The 22305-nt window shown below is 40.1% G+C and overlaps 1 protein-coding gene across 2 annotated transcripts; it reads left to right on the top strand.

The window, feature by feature from the left end:
* Nucleotides 1-928: 928 nt before the first annotated feature.
* flt1 (fms related receptor tyrosine kinase 1) lies at nt 929-22293 on the top strand. 2 transcript variants are annotated; one of them, XM_055151169.1, is made up of 31 exons: nt 929-1069; nt 2798-2882; nt 2967-3172; nt 4194-4318; nt 5262-5430; nt 5857-5993; nt 6144-6315; nt 6395-6512; nt 6688-6857; nt 6942-7089; nt 10646-10760; nt 10979-11087; nt 11494-11778; nt 12824-12970; nt 13039-13170; nt 16308-16414; nt 16734-16854; nt 17218-17322; nt 17396-17509; nt 17579-17667; nt 17852-17935; nt 18014-18104; nt 18181-18278; nt 18365-18487; nt 18644-18755; nt 18826-18925; nt 19550-19655; nt 19729-19826; nt 21126-21195; nt 21281-21363; nt 21440-22293. In XM_055151169.1, the coding sequence occupies exons 1-31, from the start codon at nt 1015-1017 to the stop codon at nt 21552-21554; spliced, it is 3789 nt and encodes a 1262-aa protein (XP_055007144.1). In that variant the 5' UTR covers nt 929-1014; the 3' UTR covers nt 21555-22293. The 2 variants fall into 2 exon arrangements, with proteins under 2 accessions (XP_055007144.1, XP_055007145.1); XM_055151170.1 differs by lacking the exons at nt 10646-10760; nt 10979-11087; nt 11494-11778; ... (16 more) ...; nt 21281-21363; nt 21440-22293 and adding an exon at nt 8313-9434.
* Nucleotides 22294-22305: the final 12 nt, after the last annotated feature.

Consider the following 22305-nt stretch of genomic DNA (forward strand, 5'->3'; position numbering starts at 1 on the left):
TATATATATATATATATATATATATATATATATATATATATATATATATATAAACTGTACCTCATTTTTTTATTGCATTGCATGTTATGCTATATGAGAAGTGTGTTTAATAGTAATATATACATTCAAACATTCATAATTAATATTCTGCTTGTTTGAACAAATAATACAACAGCAGCCCCAAATCCCCATTCTTGCTTTTTCATGCAGGTCCATGTACTGTATGTGACTTTGGTACTGTAACAAACTGTATTTGTATTTTATACTTTGAGTTATAGAAAATAAACCACTGGAATTTTCAATCTCCCTGAGAGATTAAGGATGGGGATGGATTGTTTTTTTACTGTATTCTGTTGGGAGTAGGCCTTAACTGTGTAAACTTTGTGGGTTCCCTCCTCAGAGGTCTGACAGTGGTGAGTCGAAGCCTACTCATACTACATTCTTCAAATAATCTGGGTCCTAATAGTGCAAAGTATGTAGATATTTTTGTTGGAAAGGATCGCGAATTGAAACGAGAGACGGATTATTGCACTGTCAGGTTATTAATCAAGGATCAAGACACCACCCGTTTCCCTACTGCCTACGTGCTTTAAATCCCGTGTGTGCCAAACAGAGTACGTGCGCCACTGAAGAAGCTGCGCGCATCCTCAGAGACTTGAAGTTCACCTTCACAAGTGAACGAGAAAACCAAAGTCCATGGTTTAATATTATATTAGATTCTCATAAACCATATAGGTCTTGCTCTATAGACTATCTCTATCTGTGCGGTCCGGGTTTAGGGACCATGGGTGTGTCAGACACGTCACGGAAGCCTGTTATCCGGTGGTCAAACTGTGGGAACAGTATAAATCCTCCACAGTGTCCGAAAGCATGGGAACAGTTTTGACGCGTCCTGTTGCGTGATCTGAACTCCCGTAGTTTTCCTCAGGAAACACCACCTCCATTCACAGCATTCGCTCCAGAGGCAAGAACGGAGCAGCAGGGATACACTTTGAGCTTCATTATACCGGCACTATGGACCTGGCACTTTTTTGCGTTATATGTGGATTGTATTCAGTTCTGGCCAGAGGTGAGCATCTTTAGGTTTATGACACCATGTAACCACAAACACTAGCTTATTTTATGTAATTGTCTACTAGATTTAAATATCTTTATCTCTGACAATCACTTCAGATTAATTGGATTTTGTTAGCATGCGTATCTTTAATTTACTAATAGATTGCGGATTTATACACTGCAGTGAGCAATTACGCGCGCTCAATTCTGGCGCACGTTTGTATGGCTAAAAAAGACGCTCCTGACGTCGGATGGACGTATGCGCGTTATGTCCTGACACTGATGGGGTTGACAGTCATGGTAGGCCTACATGATGGAGAAGTCACGACCTTAGAGGATCTTAATCTGCTTTAAAGACCGCCACCTTCGCGAGGCATGCGCTCGTCCACCTGCTCCGTGTGACACGGACAAAGCGCTGCAATTATTGAATTAGTGGCCTGCTAATGAGTTTATAATATTTTTTGTAATATTTTGTAATTTTTTGTTTAATCTTTAGACGTTCAGGGACCAGGGCGCTACAATTAATAAACAACTGGGCTACATTCCCACGGAGCCTCACATTACCTAGAGCCTTTTGTTAAACATTTCGCAGGCAAGCGATGTTATTTTGTTGACGCTGTTGTTTAGTCTTTCCCTCTCAAAATATGTGTAGAAATAAACAGTCAATGCCTAACCAACTGAAATAGGCCTAACTAGAATAAAAATCAATGTTAAATGGGTTGTGAGCAGGCCTGTCTGTTTCCTTTTATCTTTTTCTTTGGGTACGGAATATAATCAATCATATACATTTTGCTTGTGTGATATGGCAATGCCTCTTTTAATCCGTGTGGTTCCTGTATGGGACTTAATTGGTGAGGCCTATTAGGCCGACTTTTACTTCCTTGTAGAAAATTAAAAAATGTTTATGCATTTCCTGAGTGAGTCAAACTTAAACAACTGTGGTATTTTGCATTTGCCAAGTACTTTGCGGCTTGTTGAAAGGAGGAGATGTCTCACTTCCCTTAAGTCTCTAATGTTGTGCAGTAGCTCCGTGCGCAGTGAAACATTAGGAAATAGTAAAGGAAGTCCTGGCAGCGCCTCTGATAGTGGATGTGCTCAATGAGGCATCCACAGGGAACAATGATTCTAGCTGTAAATTGTGATAATGATTTTGTTACAAATACGTTTATTGCAGTGTAATTAACAGAGTAGCTGTGTTTTTAACAATAGTCAGCTGTATGAATAGGTGAGTGCAGGCACACTTGAGAAAACACTTCCCTGAATGATGTTTCCTTGTTTTTCGGAAGGAAGGGTGGACAGACAGTGGCCTTTATCACTCATTAATAAACTTTAGCTATGGAGTAGAGAAATGTCTATATTTGATAAACAAGAGACTGTGCTTACGCACTTCCACAGAGCTATCAGGTGTCCAGATGTGAAGGGGGTCACATACTCTACTCTTTTAGCACAACCCTATCGCCCTATCAGGTTCATTCAGTTTGTTCAGTGATGGAACCTAGAGAGCTCTTAAACTCCTTAATCTTCACAGTGGTTAGAGTTAATAATCAACGCCATTGATTAATCAGCATTTCTGTAAATATACCACAGTTAAAGAGAAAGCGTATTTTGGATAGGGTGTCATCATTCAATAATTAATTTCAAAACTGAGTTTAGGTTATATGTGTAAAAAAAAATTGTGTATATTGTCAATTATGGTCATCTATGAGTACAGTATTTTAACACATTGTATTTATTATTTTAGAGGGAAGGTATAGTGCACCTGTCTTGGATGTGAAATCTCAACAGCTTGTCCTGGGCTCAGACCAAACCCTGTTACTCAACTGCAGGTAAGTTGAACACTCTTGAAAATATGTGTATATGTTTTACTGTGAGAGGCTCATTGCACAGTGCTCACCTCCTACCTGTGACAGGGGTCGCTGGAAGGTGATGTGGGTGCACCCTCTAGCTCTGACCGCAGAACAGGTTAAAGTGGTAAACTCACGCTGTGGAAGGACTACACAGCATTACTGCAGCCTCCTGACCATCACCCACACTAAGACTGACAACACAGGCTTCTACAAGTGCTACTATGAGCATCGTCCGGAGAGGAACACATCTGTGTACGCTTATATCACAGGTAAGACACTCACTCACTCTTCACCTCTGTCATTGTTTCAGAGCGCATCTTAAACAGGATACAACAAGTGCTAAATACAGACCAATGCCAGAGAGCCAATTATATTTAAACACACTTTGCAACAACAACACATCCGTCTAAATGACTCTGGCACAGTTCTACGCCCCTCTTCCCCTCTCCCTCCCATTTATGTATAATTCCCTTTTTACTTTCGCTTACGTGCTACCTCTGGGCCAGGAATAGCTGCTCTGCTCCGGGCAGAATTTCCCAGGGCATCAGCCTTATCTTCTGGCCTCAGCCTTCAGTGAGCATCCTGTGCTGGGGGACAGGCAGGGAGGGGATGTGTCTGTGTCTACAAGGTGCTGTGTTTGTGTGGAGGACAGGGGCACAGAAGGCACACAATCGGCGTGCCCACTGACTCCGCCCAGTCCTTGGAGGGTCGGCGTCTGTACCAGGGTCAGAGCCACTGTGCGGCCAACGGGACCCTCGGGGGCCATCAGCACTCAGGTCGTCATGTCCATTAAATGTCATTCCTGGCTCAGCACAGCACTTGCACTGTGCACCTCCTACACACAGGTTGCAGCACAAAATCAAAGCCCTGGGTCTGCTGGTCCTTGGGGTACTTTTGTTCAAATGTTCAGACATTTGCTTTCTCAGAATAACACCAGCAACAAACAATGCAGACAACACCCACAACTTTTAAAGTCCACAGTCATTACTGTGGTGGACATGGGAGGTAACACACAGAAGAGAAGCCGTTTCTCAACTGCCTGTTTACAGCAGCTGATCACTGCTGGCTCAATAGGGTTTTCAATGATAGAGTGTGGGAAGTGCAAATGTGTGTATAATTGTGGCACAAATTAAAATGATGTCTGAAAGCTTTATGCTGGCTTATCAAGTCATATTATGCAAGACACTTGCATTATAATTTTTTCTTCTATATAAATACTAGCCATAACTACAGTTAATCGCTGACGTTAAAGATGTTGACATTTCCCTGATCGCAGTTTTTGGGTTTCAGATAGCCATCGGCCATTTGTGGAGCATTCAGGAATGAGCCCAAATGTGCTGTACAAGAAGGAGAAAGAGCCACTCATCATCCCTTGCCGCGTCACCCACCCAAATACTACTGTCACTCTGGCCAAGGTGAGCAATTATAATAAAGCATACAATTAAATGTGTTATGTAATCATAACATGTGAAGCCAAATGACAAACGACAGCCAAGTATAACTTAAACTCAATGTTCTGTCAGTATAACTGATTCAGACATTGTCAGGGCTCAGGAGATGGAGTGCCCCTTGGCCTCTGTCCAGTAGCATTTCCACATGTCATCCTCCACTTTGTGGAAGTCTGAAGGACCAACCGCCCCCTAATGCTTTAAACAGCTGCAGGATCCTGCTGAATCTAAAACATCAAAGTCAGCGCACTTTGTCTAATCACAGCTCATCACTGACAGGGCACAACCTACGTCAGTGAGAGAGGTTATGGACATTACTCTAGATTGCAAAAACTTATTTATGTATTTACCAACATCCAGAGTCATATGGTGAATGCTTATGTTTCCTGACCTCTACAAAAGGGTCTTCCTCATGTAGCCAGTCCAGTTGATCCAAAAGTGTTTTTTCCTGAATGTATTTGACACTTTTCCTGTGGTTCCTGAATGAATGTGGACAAAGCACATGAAGCTTTATATTTACTGGATCTTTATATATCCTACACAGAGCTGTATTTCTTCAGCACCATATTTGAAAAAGAGAAGCTGTATGGTGATGGTAGGAGAGCTACATAAGGAGGTGAATGTGTGGAAGTGCAAGGGCTCACACAGGGGTCCTAGAGGAAGTTAGTGTTTGGTGAAAGGGTCTACCTGCTCCCCTGAGAGAGGGCGGGGGGCTTCAGCATGTCACACAAACTAGTAAACACTTCCATCAGTTTTGTCTAAGAACCACTCACAAGTGTCTCTATCAAGGTTGCTTCACCACTGAGGCCATTTTTCAAAACATTTTAATGCAGTATTTTCAATTGTGTGTAGCACAGTTGTTTATTTATGAAAATATCTACTTAAATCATTACTCCCTCTTCTTTGACAGTTCCCAAACGGGCAAAGGCTGAGCCCAGATCAGAGGAACATCCTCTGGGACAGTACGATTGGCTTCACCATCCGCAGTCCCACCTATTATTATACGGGGCCTTTCTTCTGTGAGACCTCCAGAGATGGTGCACCTCTGAAGTCACGGATATACATTGTACATAGGCCAGGTCAGTGCAGTAATCAATCAATGACAATAGCATTGAAACTTGAACATTTATTTTTAATTTGGAGTCGTAACATTAAAGATGCATTGCATAACCTTTCTGGTGAAGAGTCATTCAAATGCTTTTTTCCATGGATATGTTATTGCTTTGTCTGGAATGTTTCACAGTATGTTATTAAACCTTTCTATCTTAATGGAGACCAAATCATTCTGAGTTACAGATCAGATCTGTGGAGAGGTATTTTTGACATGTTAAACTACCTGTTATTGAATAAATTTAAGGTAGAGCTGTTTAATATCATGCTGTGGAACATTCCAGACAGAGCAATGACATATCCATAGAAAGGTTTCAGAATGCATCTTTAATTTTCATATTAACATACATTTAACATTTAATAGCAATGATAAAAAACATATATTTCTGCTACAGTGAGCAACATCCTGGAAGTGTACCTGAACAGCAGCGGGTCGGTGCAGGCGCTTAGGGGGGACAGACTCGTCCTGAACTGTACTGCCACAGGGGAACTGAACACCAGGGTCAACTTCACCTGGGACTATCCTGGGCAGGTCAGGCACGATGCTACTGTGAAACCTTTAATTATGAGCATAATAAATAAATAAGATTAGTGTTGTATATAAATATATAAAGCCTATTGTAAAATGATCACAACACAGATGTAATATTTACATAATTAAACAATGTATGTTCTCATTCAGAACAATAGTTTAAACTCCATCACAAAGAAGATCTATAGACACAGCAAGCACATCTTGTTCTACAGCATCCTGACCATCCCAAAGCTGCAGCCTTCTGACCGTGGCCAGTACACCTGCCGCGTGTCCAGTGGAGACAACGTCAAACAGCAGAGAGTGCCAGTGACAATTTATGGTGAGATCATTTGTGCAACTAAGCTATGAAATACTGTTCTTAAAGCTCAGCATATAGCAAATTCATTGTCTTCTTTTAGACCATCCATTCATCCGCCTTAAGCCCAGACAAGGATGCTTAATAGAAACAGAAATTGGACAGAAATCCTACAAGATCTCTCCAAAACTACGAGCATTCCCTAACCCAGAAGTCATGTGGTAAGACAACACATTTTCATTGTGGTTACCTTAGTCAAATAACATGGGAGTTTTGCGTTGAAACCTTTTATTCTTGTGAATCAATTTCAAGTTTTTATACTATTATTATTGCATTATTATTTGGCATTCATATTAATACTTTGTTAATACTTTGTCCTATAATTTATCACCTTAGGTTAAAGGATGGCAGAATTGCTGCAGAGCAGTGTTCCAGATATCATTTAGAGGGGCACTCCTTGGTCATTCGGGATGTTGCTGAAGAGGATGCAGGAAAATACACTATCCTGGTACGAAACCAGGAGCATGGACTTTGTCAGAACCTAACACTCACCCTGATGGTGAAAGGTGAGTGCAGCCTGCATGGCCATCCTTTAGTGTGTGATAGTGTTCACGTCTGATGTCTCTGATCTGTGGACATGTCGCTGACAGTGAAACCGGAGATTGGGGAGAAAGCGGTGTCATTACAGGACCCTGGTCCTGTACCACAGGGGAGTAGACAAGCACTGCACTGCACATCACATGGGATACCCCCACCTCACATCCACTGGTCCTGGCACTCTTGCCCTCCAAAAAGCCTGTAAGTAGATCCTTCACTGGAGTCACTGACTTTAAATAGTGAGAAAATTTGAGTTGCTTAAGTCTCTGATTAAGTTAAATAACCATATTATAATCTGTAGTAAAGTGTACTGCTCAGTATGGTCTGGCGCACTCAGGGCTGTGATTATAAAGGGACATGTTTTGTCTATTGCAGCGTGAATTCAGAATGAGTTTCCTCTTTAACCAGTACAGCTTCTTTTCATGTTCATTATTGTGTGAGACCATGTTTACTGTATGTGTGTGTGTGTGTGTCTGATCCTTCTCTCAACTTTTTTCCATCTGTCTGTTCCATGTCTTTCCTTATGTTTGTTTAAGGGCACATTATTACTGAGGCTGCAACTAACAATATTGTTGTCAACTAGTCAAACGTGTGCAGTTGGTGTGCGTGTTAGATATGTTAGGAGGCCAAAACACACCAGTGTCCAGTGTACTAATCTGGAAAGGACATGCTTCAGGATGAACCGTGCTATTAGTCACAATTAGTTGGTTTCCAAATCCAGTACTATAATTAAATGAATTTCCTGTACAGGACACAGGGTGAGAGTTCTGTTTATTACTGAAAGCATCCTGTGATGATTTCATAAATGTCACACACAGGCGTTAAACTGTGTACGTGAAGTCTTAAGAAATGGCCCTACCCAACATGTGAGGGGCAGTGGCTCAGTGAGGCTGCACTCACAGACTTGACATTCTTGGAAAAAAACGCAGTAGAGTGAAGGTCACACTTGTATTGTGTTGATCCTGAAGAGTCGTAGGTTAAGTATCACCTGAGAGGGATGCAGACCGACCACACGCTCCTCAACAGCCTCTGACATCATCACAGTGATTGACCCCTGACCCCAACTTTAGCGCGGCGCCTCAGTGCCTCCAGTGGCTTTCATCTCTTGTGCCAACAGCCGGGTACAGAGCTATTACAGGCATACTGTGTTAAATCACTTAACTTCAGTGTTTGCTTGTTAACCTTTTTTGTTCTGGAATCATTTAAAGTTTGTTATAATTTATAATGATCTAAGTCATTCAGCAACCAGAAATCACATACAAAGAAGTGATTTATTTTTAAATGGAAAAACGTACCTGCACTATGCACCATGTATTTGGCATTATATTATTTGTAGAGATCTGCTCTGGGGTTTTTTTGTTTTTTTTTTGTATGGAGTGTTTCAGTTGTTTGGCTGGATCCTGACTCGGCCTTGTTCTTTGCAGCGCGGTTGCACCGCGAGCCTGACGCCACTCTGGAGGAGACCCAGAGGCAATGGACCGTCCTGGGCCAGGCTGAGGAGCCTAGTGCCTGGGAACTGCAGCACTCTTATCTGGCCCAGGCAGGAGGTGCAGTGAGCTTCCTGTACAAAAATCAGAGCGCTTTTCCTCTTGTTGTTTGGCTTCCTCTTCGATGCGAGACGCTTCCCAGCAGCGTGATTGTCCCTTCTTCTTCAAACGTGGCACAGTCCACTTCCTCAAGAGCTTGATCTATTCTGGAGAGCCCCACCACCCACCTCTGCCTGTTCTGCCCCCACATAGCCCAGCACCAGCTCCTGTACCTCCACCTCTGCTCTGTGAAGGAGCTCCTACTGCCCCCCTGCAGGGGGCTGTTCCTCCCAGACTCTGCCTCTACTTCACAGCTTGTGCCTCACCACTGTCGCTCTGGGATCTACTGGCCTGAACGAAACACTGCTGAGCAGTGAGGACCAAAGTGCACTCGAAGGACACTTCTTTTTATTTATTTATTCTTCTTTATGGCCAGGTCTCAGTCCAACCCATCCATCCCTGCTGTTTCATAAACAATTTGAGCCAGACAAAGTGCAATTGCACCCACTACCCACATTTCTGGAGCTGCTTTGCCTTGTGTCCTAGAGTGGTACTATAATGGGTGCTTCAAACTGTAGCCTTCATGTGCCCAGATCTAATTCTGATATCCACAAAAGCTGTGAGTTTATAAAACTAATGTAGCCAGCAGAAGTGTGCTCGCTTGGATGGGTGAGAAGACAAGCTTATGTTCACTGTGGGATGCAGCAGTTCTTTATTTAAAGACTATTGGTCCAAAGATGCCTACTATGTAGGAAGTCTTACAGACTATGTCATTGCCACATGTGTTAAAATGTGCTTTAAATAATGTATAGTATAACAGCTATTTGTTTTGTTTAAGTGTAAGCCAACCAAACGCATGTGTAATAAGCCATGTAAGAAATGAGTGAAACTGTGTGTGCATGTGAATGTTCTACGGGTGACTCTCACTGTGATGTACTTCTATACAGATGTCCAATGAGTAATATATGAGTCTAATATTTAATAATTTTATACAACTAACTTACATATGACAATACTTGCCAGCATTTGTATGAAAAATATTTGTTTAAAATGTTATATCTTTGTGAGTGTTTTGCATTAAAGTTTGCTCATATTTGTCTGTTGATTTACCTGATTGTGGTTATTTTGGGCTTGAGACAGGAACGGACAGGGACAGTACAGACTATTTTAGGCACTCGGACAAGACGGAAACAAAAGGAAGGAATTACCCCCACAAATCACAAATAGTCAATTCCTTTTTCCTCATCTCAAACACGTCAGATGCATGTGAAAGTAACTGTGTGTCCCTTATACTTTAACACCTTTGTGTCTTCTGTTTCTGTCCCACTCTTTTGGGCCTAAGCATTTCCTGGGAGAATGAACCTGTGAGTGTGATGTGTGCTACATGTGCCAAAGGACAGTCAGGGACAGGGACATAGGAAGGTGTTAACTGCTTGAAAAAATACTGCAAATACTTGATTTAATCTGATTTACTTACATTCACTTGCATTTTAGATGTAATATACACAGTAGACATTATGCTTTTTTTGCATATTATTCTGAGTTAACTTTTATGTTTGTGGTTGTCTCTTACTAATTCTATAGCACTTTTCAGTAGAAGTTTTTTGTGGGAACAACAAACATAAATCTTGTAAATCATCATTTCCTAAACATACATCTAATGTCAACATTGTACAAAATCTGTTTATATGGATCAGTACACTGATTTCTGCAACCACAGGCTGCTATTGTCAGACATCAAAGCTCATAAACAATATGCTGCATGAGTAAGGTTATTTATTTTCTGAATGCAAATTTGAAAAGGTGCACTGTGGCTTGCATAAGTCCCAGTTCCCACAGTTACTGGTGTGTAATCTATGGATTTAGACTTGTGAGAGAACGACAGGAACTCTGGTCCTGGAAATGTGGGATGATTTGTTCTCAATAGAAGGAAGTGGATGCACAAGATGACAAAAGCACCTCAGCGTCCTCCAGAGATTAACAATCAGGCTGCTCATAGCACTCCAAAGACTGACCATTGTCAGCACAGAGGACAGACAGAGGATGTATCATTCTTTTATAAAACCACTGGACGGAAGATGACGAGTCATGCGTAGGATATTATCAAAATATCAAACGGAGATGATCAAGGAGTTAGAGGTGTACCTCCCACTGAGCACAGCTGAGTTAAACAAAACCATCACACCTGTAAACGCTTGTATCAACACAGCTGAGACCTGTCCCTGCTGCAGGTGTCCCCCATCCTCCCCATGGACCCCTGTAACTGCAGGACAGAGGGCCACGTCCACACGAAACCACATCCTCAGTGTGTCCCAACACCACCAACTACTCCAGGGAAAGAATAAGGTGAGAAGCACACACATCTACAGTGAAGAAATTAAAGAGAAAATATGTGATATACTAGTGCTGCCCATCCCCACTGATAAAACATACATGAAAATGTTTAGCTTCACACTTAATCATCACTTAAAAATGAGGTAACTGACAGCATTCTGGCTAAGAGACCTCTGTTGTTCCTAAATGGTTTCTGCCTTAGGTGGTAAAGGTGACATGTTTGTGTGCAGACTGTGGGGGTCCTGACTGTGGCAGATGCCTCTGTTTCTGGAGTGTATCGCTGCATTGCCTCTAACTCTGCGGGCACCGACCAAAGAGACATCCCATTCTACATCACAGGTCAGTCCTACTCACTCCATTTAAAATGATGCAGTATAAACTTCCATATACCCTATGTGCCCCTTCATAAGGTGAGTCCTGAGTGGAGCTGTGAAGCTGCATGAGTAAAGCAGGAACCTGCCTCTCTTATCGGTCTACTTCCCTCCATCTGCACTTCCTTGGACTGGCAGCCCGCTTTATTTCTGGGGCCTTGGGGTGTTTGGTAAAGATAAACACAATCTGCCATCTGGAAACTCTTGTGCTGGCTCTATAGGAAGTGTCAATTGACTTAAGTAAAATAAAACCTTTCCACTGTAATCCAGTGGCTGATTTTACCTACATATTTTAGTTGAATAAGCTCTGCATACTTCAGATTCAAATCTCTTAGAGCTGACTGACTATTCATGGTCCCTTGTCTGCTGTTTAGACATAAAGGGAGGCTTCAGTGTGATCCAGGAGGAGAAGTCCTGGGAGGGTGGAGACCTGCAGCTCACCTGCCGAGCCAATAAACACCTGTACAGTATGTTGTCATGGAAACAGATGAACAATACACACCCTGCTCTGGCTCAGCTCAGTGTGGGGAAGTACTCTTCTGCTCTGGTGCTGCGGCGTCACAACCTGAGTGCTGCAGATACAGGGCTGTACAGATGCTCCGCCCACCACCTGCTGACAGGACAACAGGCTCACCTGGACATACAGGTCAACGTGTCAGGTGAGGTCACTGCAGTTAGACCACTACAGTAACAAGCTTTTGTGTCCACAGAAAATGTACAGAATATACACACAGAAAGTTACACTTGTAAACAAAAAAAAATTATTTTCTAATCATGTTTCTAGAAGACCTCACAGTTGAACAATGTACCCTGCTGTGCTTACTATATGTAGCTTGTTGCTTTCTGAGGCATACATACAAATAAACAAAGAGCTTCTCAGTTCTTGAACTGGGTCCCCTGCACTTCCTGGGGCCGCACCCAGTCTTTGCTCTGCACCCGGGCCCCGTACCTCTTTCACGTGGGAATGAGCGCTCGTCAGGAGGAAGAGACACAATGGCACTTCCCACAATGCCACATTTACAGCCCTGCACAGAGCCGGACGAACAATCGACCAATCAGACACTGTCAAGCCCCAGCCCCACACACAATCATCAATTGTTGTTTGGGAGGAAGATAGGGGAAACAACAATCAGACGCCTTTGGCTAAGTGACTTTTCTTTATGTATTTTACTGCTGTGCTATTCAATCAGGCCCCCACATCCTCTCATGGGACCCCTACGGGAACTACTCGAAAAATGGGGAGCACTGACATCAAATAATGGGGGACAGAATCATAAACACGTTCATAGGATGACTAAGAAATCATGTATCTTTATAGGAGTGGGAAAACCACTACTCTTTACTACTAAATAAAATGCTCAGTTGTCATTGGTTTTACAAATGCCATTGTGTAGGGCCCAGCTGAGTCACAGGGAGAAGCCAGAATTAGACCAAACTATGTCATCACCAGCTTATTGTCCAACAGTGGCACCCGTCCAAAAAAGCAGCAGTTTTGCTTCATCACATTTTCATTTATAGTTGAATGTCCTGAGAGTCAGCAATCTATTTTTATAATAATGCAGTCAATCTTATCTCTTACTGAATTCAATCAATGCTGTGGAATTCTATGGTAACTAAATGCTTGAGGAATGGATTTTTATAATTGGATCTTGTTTGTTCATAAACAACAGCACTCATACTTTGGCACATTTGTTTTTCTTTTAGTTTTAGAGCCGCCAGCGCTCCTGAATAATTTGACTGACCGCACAGTAAACTCCAGCAGTTCTGTGACACTTAAGTGTGACTCCCGTGGTGTGCCACCTCCTACAATCACATGGTACAAGAGAGAAGAAGCTCTGCTTCAAGGATCAGGTGAATATACTATCCTATACCATAAATGCATTAGACTTTGCTCTATATTTACTCCTGTATTCCCTCAGGCATTATGATATCATCAGAGGATGGTACACTCCACATTGACCGTATCACTGAAGAGGACCAGGGCCTGTACACCTGCAAAGCCACCAACAAAAGGGGCTCTGCACAAAGCTCCGCCCACATATGGGTCAACAGTGAGCGTCACAACCTTTACACACTTTACTTTACAACTTTTAACATGCAGCGCTGTGTTCTATAGTACAACTGTTACAGGGCATGTAAAAGGCTGCTGCTACTTCTGTTTTCATAAAGTTAAATAATTTTAATACCACAATGTTTGCCTTTTTTCCCTTGTAAGCAACCATATTTGTTTTGATACAGACAAAGACTGTGTTTCCCTTAATGGCTAATCCATCTGTCAATCATATGCTTCTGAGGGCGATTCCATGGTAACCAGACCAACACTGTAAAGTACTTCACAAGCATTCTCAGGAAGACATAGTGCTACAATGCACCTTTTATACAGTTACTAAAACCATTACTAAAACCATCACTACTATTACTACCACTGCCAATTACTGCTACATGTATACTCTACACATTTGTAAATCAGTATTTATTGGTGTCATGAATTGGGGAGTACAAGCCAAAACAACTACTATGGTGACTACTAAGAGTAGCCTTAGTGTGTCCCTGTTGTGCGGATGCAGTTCCTGGTCCAGCCCTGACGACAAGGGCTAAGTAAGTGTTGTTGTGTTCTGATCCTTCAGGAAGGAACAAGTCTCCCACTTTTATTTCCTGTGGAAATTGGCATGCCTGAATCTCCAAGTGACTCTGCCTTTAGCTTGATCTTGCAAATGAAGAAGAGATTAAACAGATAATTATTTTGGTTAGTGTTGTGTGTGTGTATATATATGTATATGTATATATATATATATATGTATATATATATATATATATATATATATATATATATATATATATATATATATATATATATATATATATATATATATATATATATATATATATATATATATATATATATATATATATATATATATATATTAGAGCTGGGCAAAAATAAAAATTTTTTTTATCGCGATTAATCGCATGAGTTCGAGCGATTAATGGCGATTAATCGCATGTTATACACAAAACCAATTAATGAATTAAAAAGTAGAGTATAGCGCTCTTTTATTGTAAATGTAAATGAAAGAGCCATACATTTATTGTGCAAACAGCATTTCTTTCACAGGGGAACTCTCAGAGCCTTCAATGTATTCAGGGAAGGCTCAAGAAAAAATACTGAATGGACGTTTGTACTACAAATATATTTATTGAATATTTTTTATGCTATGAGTAATGAACACTACATTAGTAATAATTTCTAGATCAGTGTTATAAACTTGGACTGATATTTCTTAAGAAACAAAGGGTTAATATAATGGGATGGAAATGGACCAATCACATTTTTTCTTCCAATCTGGGTAAATCAGTTACTCCAGCACTGAACTAAAGAAATAAGATCAGCTCAGAGCCGGTGTAGCGTTTTCAAACTACCCCCTTCAAAAATTTGAAATTACCGGGGGTTAGTGTTAGTGTTAGTTGGGGTTAAGGGGGTATCTTGAAACCGTTTTCAAATTACCGGGGGGTAATTTGAAACCAGCTTCAAGCTACCCCCCGGTAGGTTGAAACCGGGGGTAGTTTGAAACGTTTACACCGGTGTCCGCGGCTGAACCCGCGGCTGAGTCAGCGGCCGGAGCCGGAGCCCGCGGCCGAACTCGCGGCCGGAGCCGCGACGGGAATCGGAGCCTGCGGCGAACCCGCGGCTGAACCCGCGACCAAAGCCCGCGGCCGGAGTCGGAGCCCGCGCCGGGCCCGCGGCTCGCGGAGGCTCGGGCACGTTGCATCTCACGTGGTCAGAAAAAAGTGAAAAAAGTGTAAAGAAAAGACGTCAAACTTAAGGAAACGCTCACGGTGGACTTTTTCAAAATAAAAGCCGGTGAGAAACAGACGTTTACAATAAAAATAAATAAATAATAAAAACTGCGTTAACGGCGTTAAAATAATTGTCGGCGTTAATGACTTAATTAGTTAAGTAATATATATATATATATATATATATATATATATATATATATATATATATATATATATATATATATATATATATATATATATATATATATATATATATATATAATATGTATGTATATATATGTATGTATGTGTGTATGTATATGTGTATTATATATATATTTTTTCAACCTAATCTTGTACCATATGGAAGAAAACTATATGAAGCAAATATTCAAACCAGTTTGTGAAGGATATGTAAGTGAGAACCAGTAGTTATCGCTGTTTGTGTTTATTGCCCAAAAAGTGCTGCATATTTCATTCCCTCCGTTACCGAGATGAGTTTTTTAATTTTTTGTCAACAACTTGAAATAATATTGCAGGTTCAACTTTATCTTGTTGGAGTGTTAACTCTTTCCTACAATCTAATATCTTACTTATTTCAATAGTCCCTCTAGTTTCTGAATAAGAGCTATTTGAATGTAAAAAAAAAAAACTGCCCCTATTTCCCTCCGTTAACCGCTTGACCGGACCCATGTATATGTGTGTGTGTGTGTGTGTGTATATATATAACTTTGTTTGCAAAAATATGTATATGTTTGCATAAATTTGTAATATTACACACACAAAACAACATTACAAAGAGCATTACATTCATCTTGTTCTTGTTTTTTTTCTTCTATCGTTTATGTAAGGTCCAAACATTTGTGAAACCATAGTTGACGCTTTGCGCACCTTGTTCCACCTTTGAAAAATGCCTCAAAAATAAAAGAATACACGGAGAGTGATCTAAGTGCAGTTAAAAACTCTTTACTGAGTATTCACATAATTGGGACATACAAAAACATACAAAAAGGGGAACTTTTTAACATACAGGTGACAGGAGGTCAAAAAACCTCCACTCCACACTCCCATGGTGCACCTGCACTCGCCTTAAATAAGACCATAGACCACAAAATAATACAAAAAATAAACTTTACTTAAGTAAACTTATGATAACATTAGCAATAATTAATTGAAAGAAAAATGTAAATAGATGCTATTTCTTAGCAAATAATCAACAAATAATCACGTTAACCATAAAGCATTACCAAAATACCAAAAATCATGCATTTTAAGTAAATATTAAACCAAACAAAATAAGAATAATTATATCAGTAATGAAAAAAACTACAAAACTGGGTTTAGGCTCCCACAGATTATTATATGTTTGTTGATGTGTTTTTGTTTGCTATGCCCTTTGTGTTTTTAGGCATTTCAGAGTTTTCTTTCCTGGAGGTTCCCACTCTGGCCTGCACCTGTGTCGTGGCTACGCTTCTCTGGCTCCTGCTCACACTGCTCATTCGGAAACTAAGACAGGTACAAACTATTACTTATTATTGTTATTTACTGCCATTAGCAAAGTATTTAATAATAACTGTCAGTGTTGTCATTCAGTCTGAAATGTGAACATTTTCCTTTATTCTTTGGACCCACAATGTTGCTCCACCAGCTTTGTCTTGGCATTTCCATCTTATTTGTCTTATAATAATGTATTTAACATAAATTTTATGGCTTACAGTATTCAATAATGTAAACTTGCCAATGCCAAAATAAAAAGGACCTTACAACTATGCTATGTTTAACTAATCTCACATTTATTTATTTATTTAGTTATTATTTAATTTTGTCTCTGTAGAGCTCACACACAAAGCCAGAGTACCTTTCAATCATCTTGGACACTGGTGCAGGGCCTCTCAGTGAACGGCTGCAGTATGACGCCAACCAATGGGAGTTCCCAAGAGAGCGTCTCAAATTAGGTACAAAGCTTACAACGTATTTCTCTTCAAGGTTCAACGGGGGCGATAATTCTGGTGTGTCTGTAAATAACTTTTGGAATGCATAATAAGATGTGGATGCGGGGAGGCGTGTGTCCGATAGCCTATAAGATACTGGACTTTCTCATAGCTCTTATCTGGTATTATGGGGAGTAGCTGCGGTTATCAGGCTCAGTGATGAACTAATCAGCTGGATGTGGATGTATGAAGCGTGTTTACTGCAACTAATCAGTGCCCATTCACTAACATAGGCCCTCCACTCCGTCCTAATCTCGTGTTTTGGAGGCTCAAATTAATAAAATGACTCATTTGAAAACAAAAACACTCATTGGTTTATTGTCTCAGGGAAACCTTTGGGCCGAGGAGCTTTCGGTAAAGTGGTCCAGGCCTCTGCTTTTGGCATTGACAACGAAACCAGCTGCAGGACTGTGGCTGTTAAAATGCTCAAAGGTACAAAAGCAGGTCATGTAGTTTTGTTTAATTGGGCAAGCCTCTGTGTGACAGTTTTCTATATATCCACTAGAGGGAGCCACAGCCAGCGAACATGAAGCTCTTATGACTGAACTGAAGATACTCAACCACATTGGAAACCATTTAAATGTGGTAAATCTATTGGGAGCCTGTACAAAATCAGAAGGTATGTTTAAAATAATAATTAAAAAATTTATTTATGTGTAATATATTTTCTGCACATGCATTTGTCTAGGTCCTTTGATGGTCATTGTTGAGTACTGTCGCTTTGGAAACCTCTCCACCTTTCTCAGAACTAAGAGAAGTGTATTTGTGGCTTACAAAGTAAGATAAAATCAATTATTTTCAACATTGCAAATTTTGTCAATGTAGACTGTCATTTTCAACATGACGCCCACATTTTGTTCACACTTACATACACCAAAACTTCTCGTTGTGGTTCAGACCCTTACAAAACTGTACACTTCTGCAATCTGTCTACATCTTAAAATGACTATTTTCTCTAAAGCAGGACCTTGACTTCCTTATTTTTGGTCACAAATTACAAAAAAGTGTTGATGTTCTTTTCACAACTATTGGCACTTCACAAAATGTAATGACTAATAAGCAAAAAATACATTATTTTTGTTATATGTGTATATTTGAAATACTAATAATGTTTTTTGTTCAGCAGAATCAGTTTTATAATGGAAAGTCTGGTTTTGGAAATGCACTTCACAAACAAGAAGTTACCTATGATCAGAAACATATGAACAAGGATGGTATGAGTTCAATATTTACCCCCCTAAAACACACTTATATGCAATTATAAAACGTATTTTTTACCGTTTTGTACAGAGCAAAAGTCAGTCCCAAATTCTCCTCTGTTCCTGGAAGATCTTATCTCCTTCAGCTTCCAGGTGGCCCGAGGAATGGAGTTTCTTGCCTCACGCAAGGTGCTAGTCCATGTACCTTATTGTTAGTACCAATACATATGAATATATGTGCAATATATGATCAATAAGAGCCATTTGTCTGTCAGTGTATCCACAGAGACTTGGCTGCTAGAAATGTGCTGCTTTCAGACAACAAAGTGGTAAAGATTTGTGACTTTGGTTTGGCCCGGGACATTTACAGAGACCCTGACTATATCCGCAAAGGTGATGTAAGTATTCAGCTATAGGCTACATCTTTTTCTTTTTCTTGATACAATGTGTGTGTTAGCCACAAGCTGGAGAAATCACAGATGTCACAAAGTAAAGCGATAGGTCATATTTTATATTAAATTGAAATAGCACAAATGCATTACCCTGTTTGAAAGGCCCGTCTGCCTCTGAAGTGGATGTCTCCAGAGTCCATCTTTGACAAAGTGTTCACCACACAGAGTGATGTCTGGTCCTATGGCATCCTACTGTGGGAGATCTTCTCTCTGGGTATGAAACATTCATGATGTCAATGTCATAAAAGTAAAGTCCTTAAATTGACTGCTATAACCATGCACAGGAGCGTCTCCGTACCCTGGACTTCATATTGATGAGGAGTTCTGTCACAGGCTCAAGAGGGGAACGAGGATGAGAGCCCCCGAATACTGCACGCCTGAAATGTACATTTTTGTTGTAAATAAACATAATAATTGTAATACAGGACACATGCAGTTCAAAAAGACTTCACAGTACAATCCATAGTTTATAAACACGTGTATATAGGTTATGTTTACATGTAAGGGTGAAAAAATGCATAGCACACTCGGTTGGCCGATGTCCAAATACTTTTTTATTAACAAAATAACGTTTGGTCCAAGACAAGAAAAATATCTGATGAAGGCTTTTTTGCCAAAACATTCTTTTGTTAATAAAAAAGTATTTGGACATCAGCCAACCGAGTGTGCTATGCATTTTTTCACCCTGGTCTGGCTGCTCCTTGCATTTGCACCTCTGCAAGAATCTTGGTGTGCGTTTTCTGTTTCTTTTGATATGTTTACATGTAAGACATGTATACATTCCCAGTCAGGTGGTCAGTCTACTGAACAAAAAATAACTAAAGATCAGATCAAATCTGATTTATATACCTCAAGAAGATGATCAAATTCTTTACCAACAGCCCAATAAAGTTCAACACAGTTCATGCTCATTTTAGGACAATACTGTAATATCCTAAAATAAAATCTGATTTCACCGAGGTTCAAACATTGGGGGCTTTGAAATAAAACAATATGCTGTTTTTGCAGTTACAGTACAATGCTGGCCTGCTGGGAGCCTAGTCCTTCAGACCGACCTACCTTCACTGACCTGGTGGAGACTCTGGGTGACCTCCTCCAAGCCCGTGTTCAGCAGGTCAGAGCTGTGCATCAAAATAAATCTCTGCTGTAAAAGTATCATCTGAAATTTTTTTTATTTTTTATTACAGGATGGAAAAGATTACATTCCCCTTGGGTCATTCAAGAATGGACATGCAAATTACAACAGTAGACTGAAGGAAAACCCACTGGCAGTAACTAACCTGAGGTATAATACATTGTTTTGTTTTTATCTATCAGACCTCAAAATTATTAGATGTGTAAAATGTGTGATGGACCAATACAATGCAATGCTTTCAGGAAATCACAATGGGCAGATATTGGCCTCTCCTTGGGTGATGAAATAGTGGGAATAAAATATTCTATTACTCTTTTGAATGATAAAAGTCCTCAAAATGGCATTCATAACAGGAAATCATGCCTATGAAAAGGCAATTAACTGTAGTTTTACCACTGCAAATTAAGTGAAATTAAAGGTGCACTATGTATCTTTTCTGCTTATCTCCATAAATATTGTAATGATGTGATCATTTCTATTTAGTTCAAAGTCACCACCTTTTGTTCTTGTAACTGTTTATGTGTTGTTGTTAATGTAACTTCTTTTGTATGTGACACTACACTTTGCCAAAGTGTTTATGGGAAGATTTTTCTAGCTCTAGTGAGTTGAGACTGCTGCTGTTTTCCTTTTCTTTTGGTGTGAGTTACAGCCTATAGTAGTTCAGAAAATAAACAAGAAGAAATTTGGTTTTACACAAGTTGAAATGGCCCTTGCTTGTGCTGTTAAAACCACAAAGTATGACAGAAAGGCTGATTGACAGGCATTTTATGCACAATTTGAATTGCTGACATTGCTGGTAATATGTACCCATAGCAGTCAGAAAAGTGAGCTGCTCTGCACTAGTAGATACCGGCTCCTCAGATGTGCTTGGAGGTATAGTAGCTATAACTCCTACTTCTGTCCAACTACAAACTGTGACCATAGACGGTATATATATTCTGTGACTGTTACTGGTGAGAGGGGCTCGTGTGGTTCGTGAGACTACAGTGACAGTGGGTGAGAAATTACTCAACTGTCTGTCTGGTATGGGTTGCAGATTTGGTCTTTAAAACCTGAGGGTTTGCATAATTGACATGAAAAAAGGCACTTTAAGGGATATGTTTCCTTACACCAGAATGCTACAATATGTTAATGTCTTGGCTGTGGTGTGCAGTATGGTATGAGGTTTTTAATGCTTGAAAAACATCTATTCTTACTGTGAGCGAGTACACCTCCTCACTGATCTGATGTGTAACTTACCCTGGTGGTGTTTACTGCCATACTGTGAGAAAATCCAGACAAAGCATCTCCATGGAGAAAGGCAGGTGGCGGACACCCCATCTAAAAGGTTAAATACTGCACCTTTTTAAAAAAAAAATGTTTTAAACCAAGGGCCAAGATTGTTTAGGCCAATCTGAACCCAGTTGTGAAATGTAGGGCATTCCTTGTGTTTTAATCTTGTGCTTTTAGTTACATGAGGGGTATGGACTCACTGCAGACATTTGAGGAACCATCACTAGAGGAGCAGAGCTGCCCAGACGTGAGAAAACGCCTCCACTTCTGCAAACATCTGATGGCTTGAGATAAACACCTTTTTGACACAAAAAACTGTCATGTTTTTACAGGAAGAACAGAGTGATAGCGGCATGGTCCTCCCCTCTGAGGAACTGAAAAATTGGACTGAAAATAACAGCTCAAAACTCAACAGGTGAATATAAAACAATACACATTTAAGTATTTATGAAACCTGATAGCAAATAAATATATTATTTCTCTTATTTAAGGTTACTAAATTTCACTAAAATCAAGATTAAACATGGGCCTATCAATGACATGAGCCATGGCGACAGCTCTCCTCCGCCAGACTACAACTCTGCATTTCTCTATCCATCTGTATAGCATCAAATACAAATACTGTGACACTAAATGTTTCTTATGCCGTAAAACCAAAGAAGCCTCCTTGTCCAGTATCAAGAAATTAAACATTCCCAGAAGAATACACAGGTGTAGTTGCCAGAGCAGATGCACGAAAATTTGAAACAAAGAATTGCACTCTCAGGTTGCAGATGTCAAAACATTTTAAATTGGATAGTTGCTTATCACAATTTCAGGGCATCTATAAGAAAAATGCTCATTACAGATTTGCATGTCCCCCAAGGGTGAACAAAGCCTCATTTCATTCCCAACCCCATGTTTTTAACTTCTGTTTTCATGGGTTTCAGTCTCACCACTAACTTTTTCCTGTGAATACTATTTTAACAGCAATGTTTTAAAGTGGTTATTGGCTGACTTTACACCACTTGAAGCACACATTGGGGCAGCCTATCACCCAAATACAAAATATTGGTTGCTGAGGTCTTTGCAAACCTTTCAAGAGCAGCTGTATTCTCAAATACTAAGAGCTTAATGTATGGAATTATTTTTAATCTAGATGCTTTCTATACAGGTACCTCTCCCTGAGCTTCTATGCAATATAATGCTGTAAGCTTTTGTATGCTGGAAACTGTCAGTATATTTATTTGATCAGTATGTCAAACTGCATTTATATTTTAATATAGTGGTATTGTCACTATTTGTTTAGGTATATAGACCAAAGCTACACCTAATGTCTGTATTGAACTAATGAACTGTAAATACAATGTACTAATGT

This window comes from Boleophthalmus pectinirostris, unplaced genomic scaffold, assembly GCF_026225935.1.
Source record: "Boleophthalmus pectinirostris isolate CB_2022bp ecotype Guang Dong unplaced genomic scaffold, ASM2622593v1 HiC_scaffold_15, whole genome shotgun sequence".
NCBI classification, from domain to species: domain Eukaryota; kingdom Metazoa; phylum Chordata; class Actinopteri; order Gobiiformes; family Gobiidae; genus Boleophthalmus; species Boleophthalmus pectinirostris.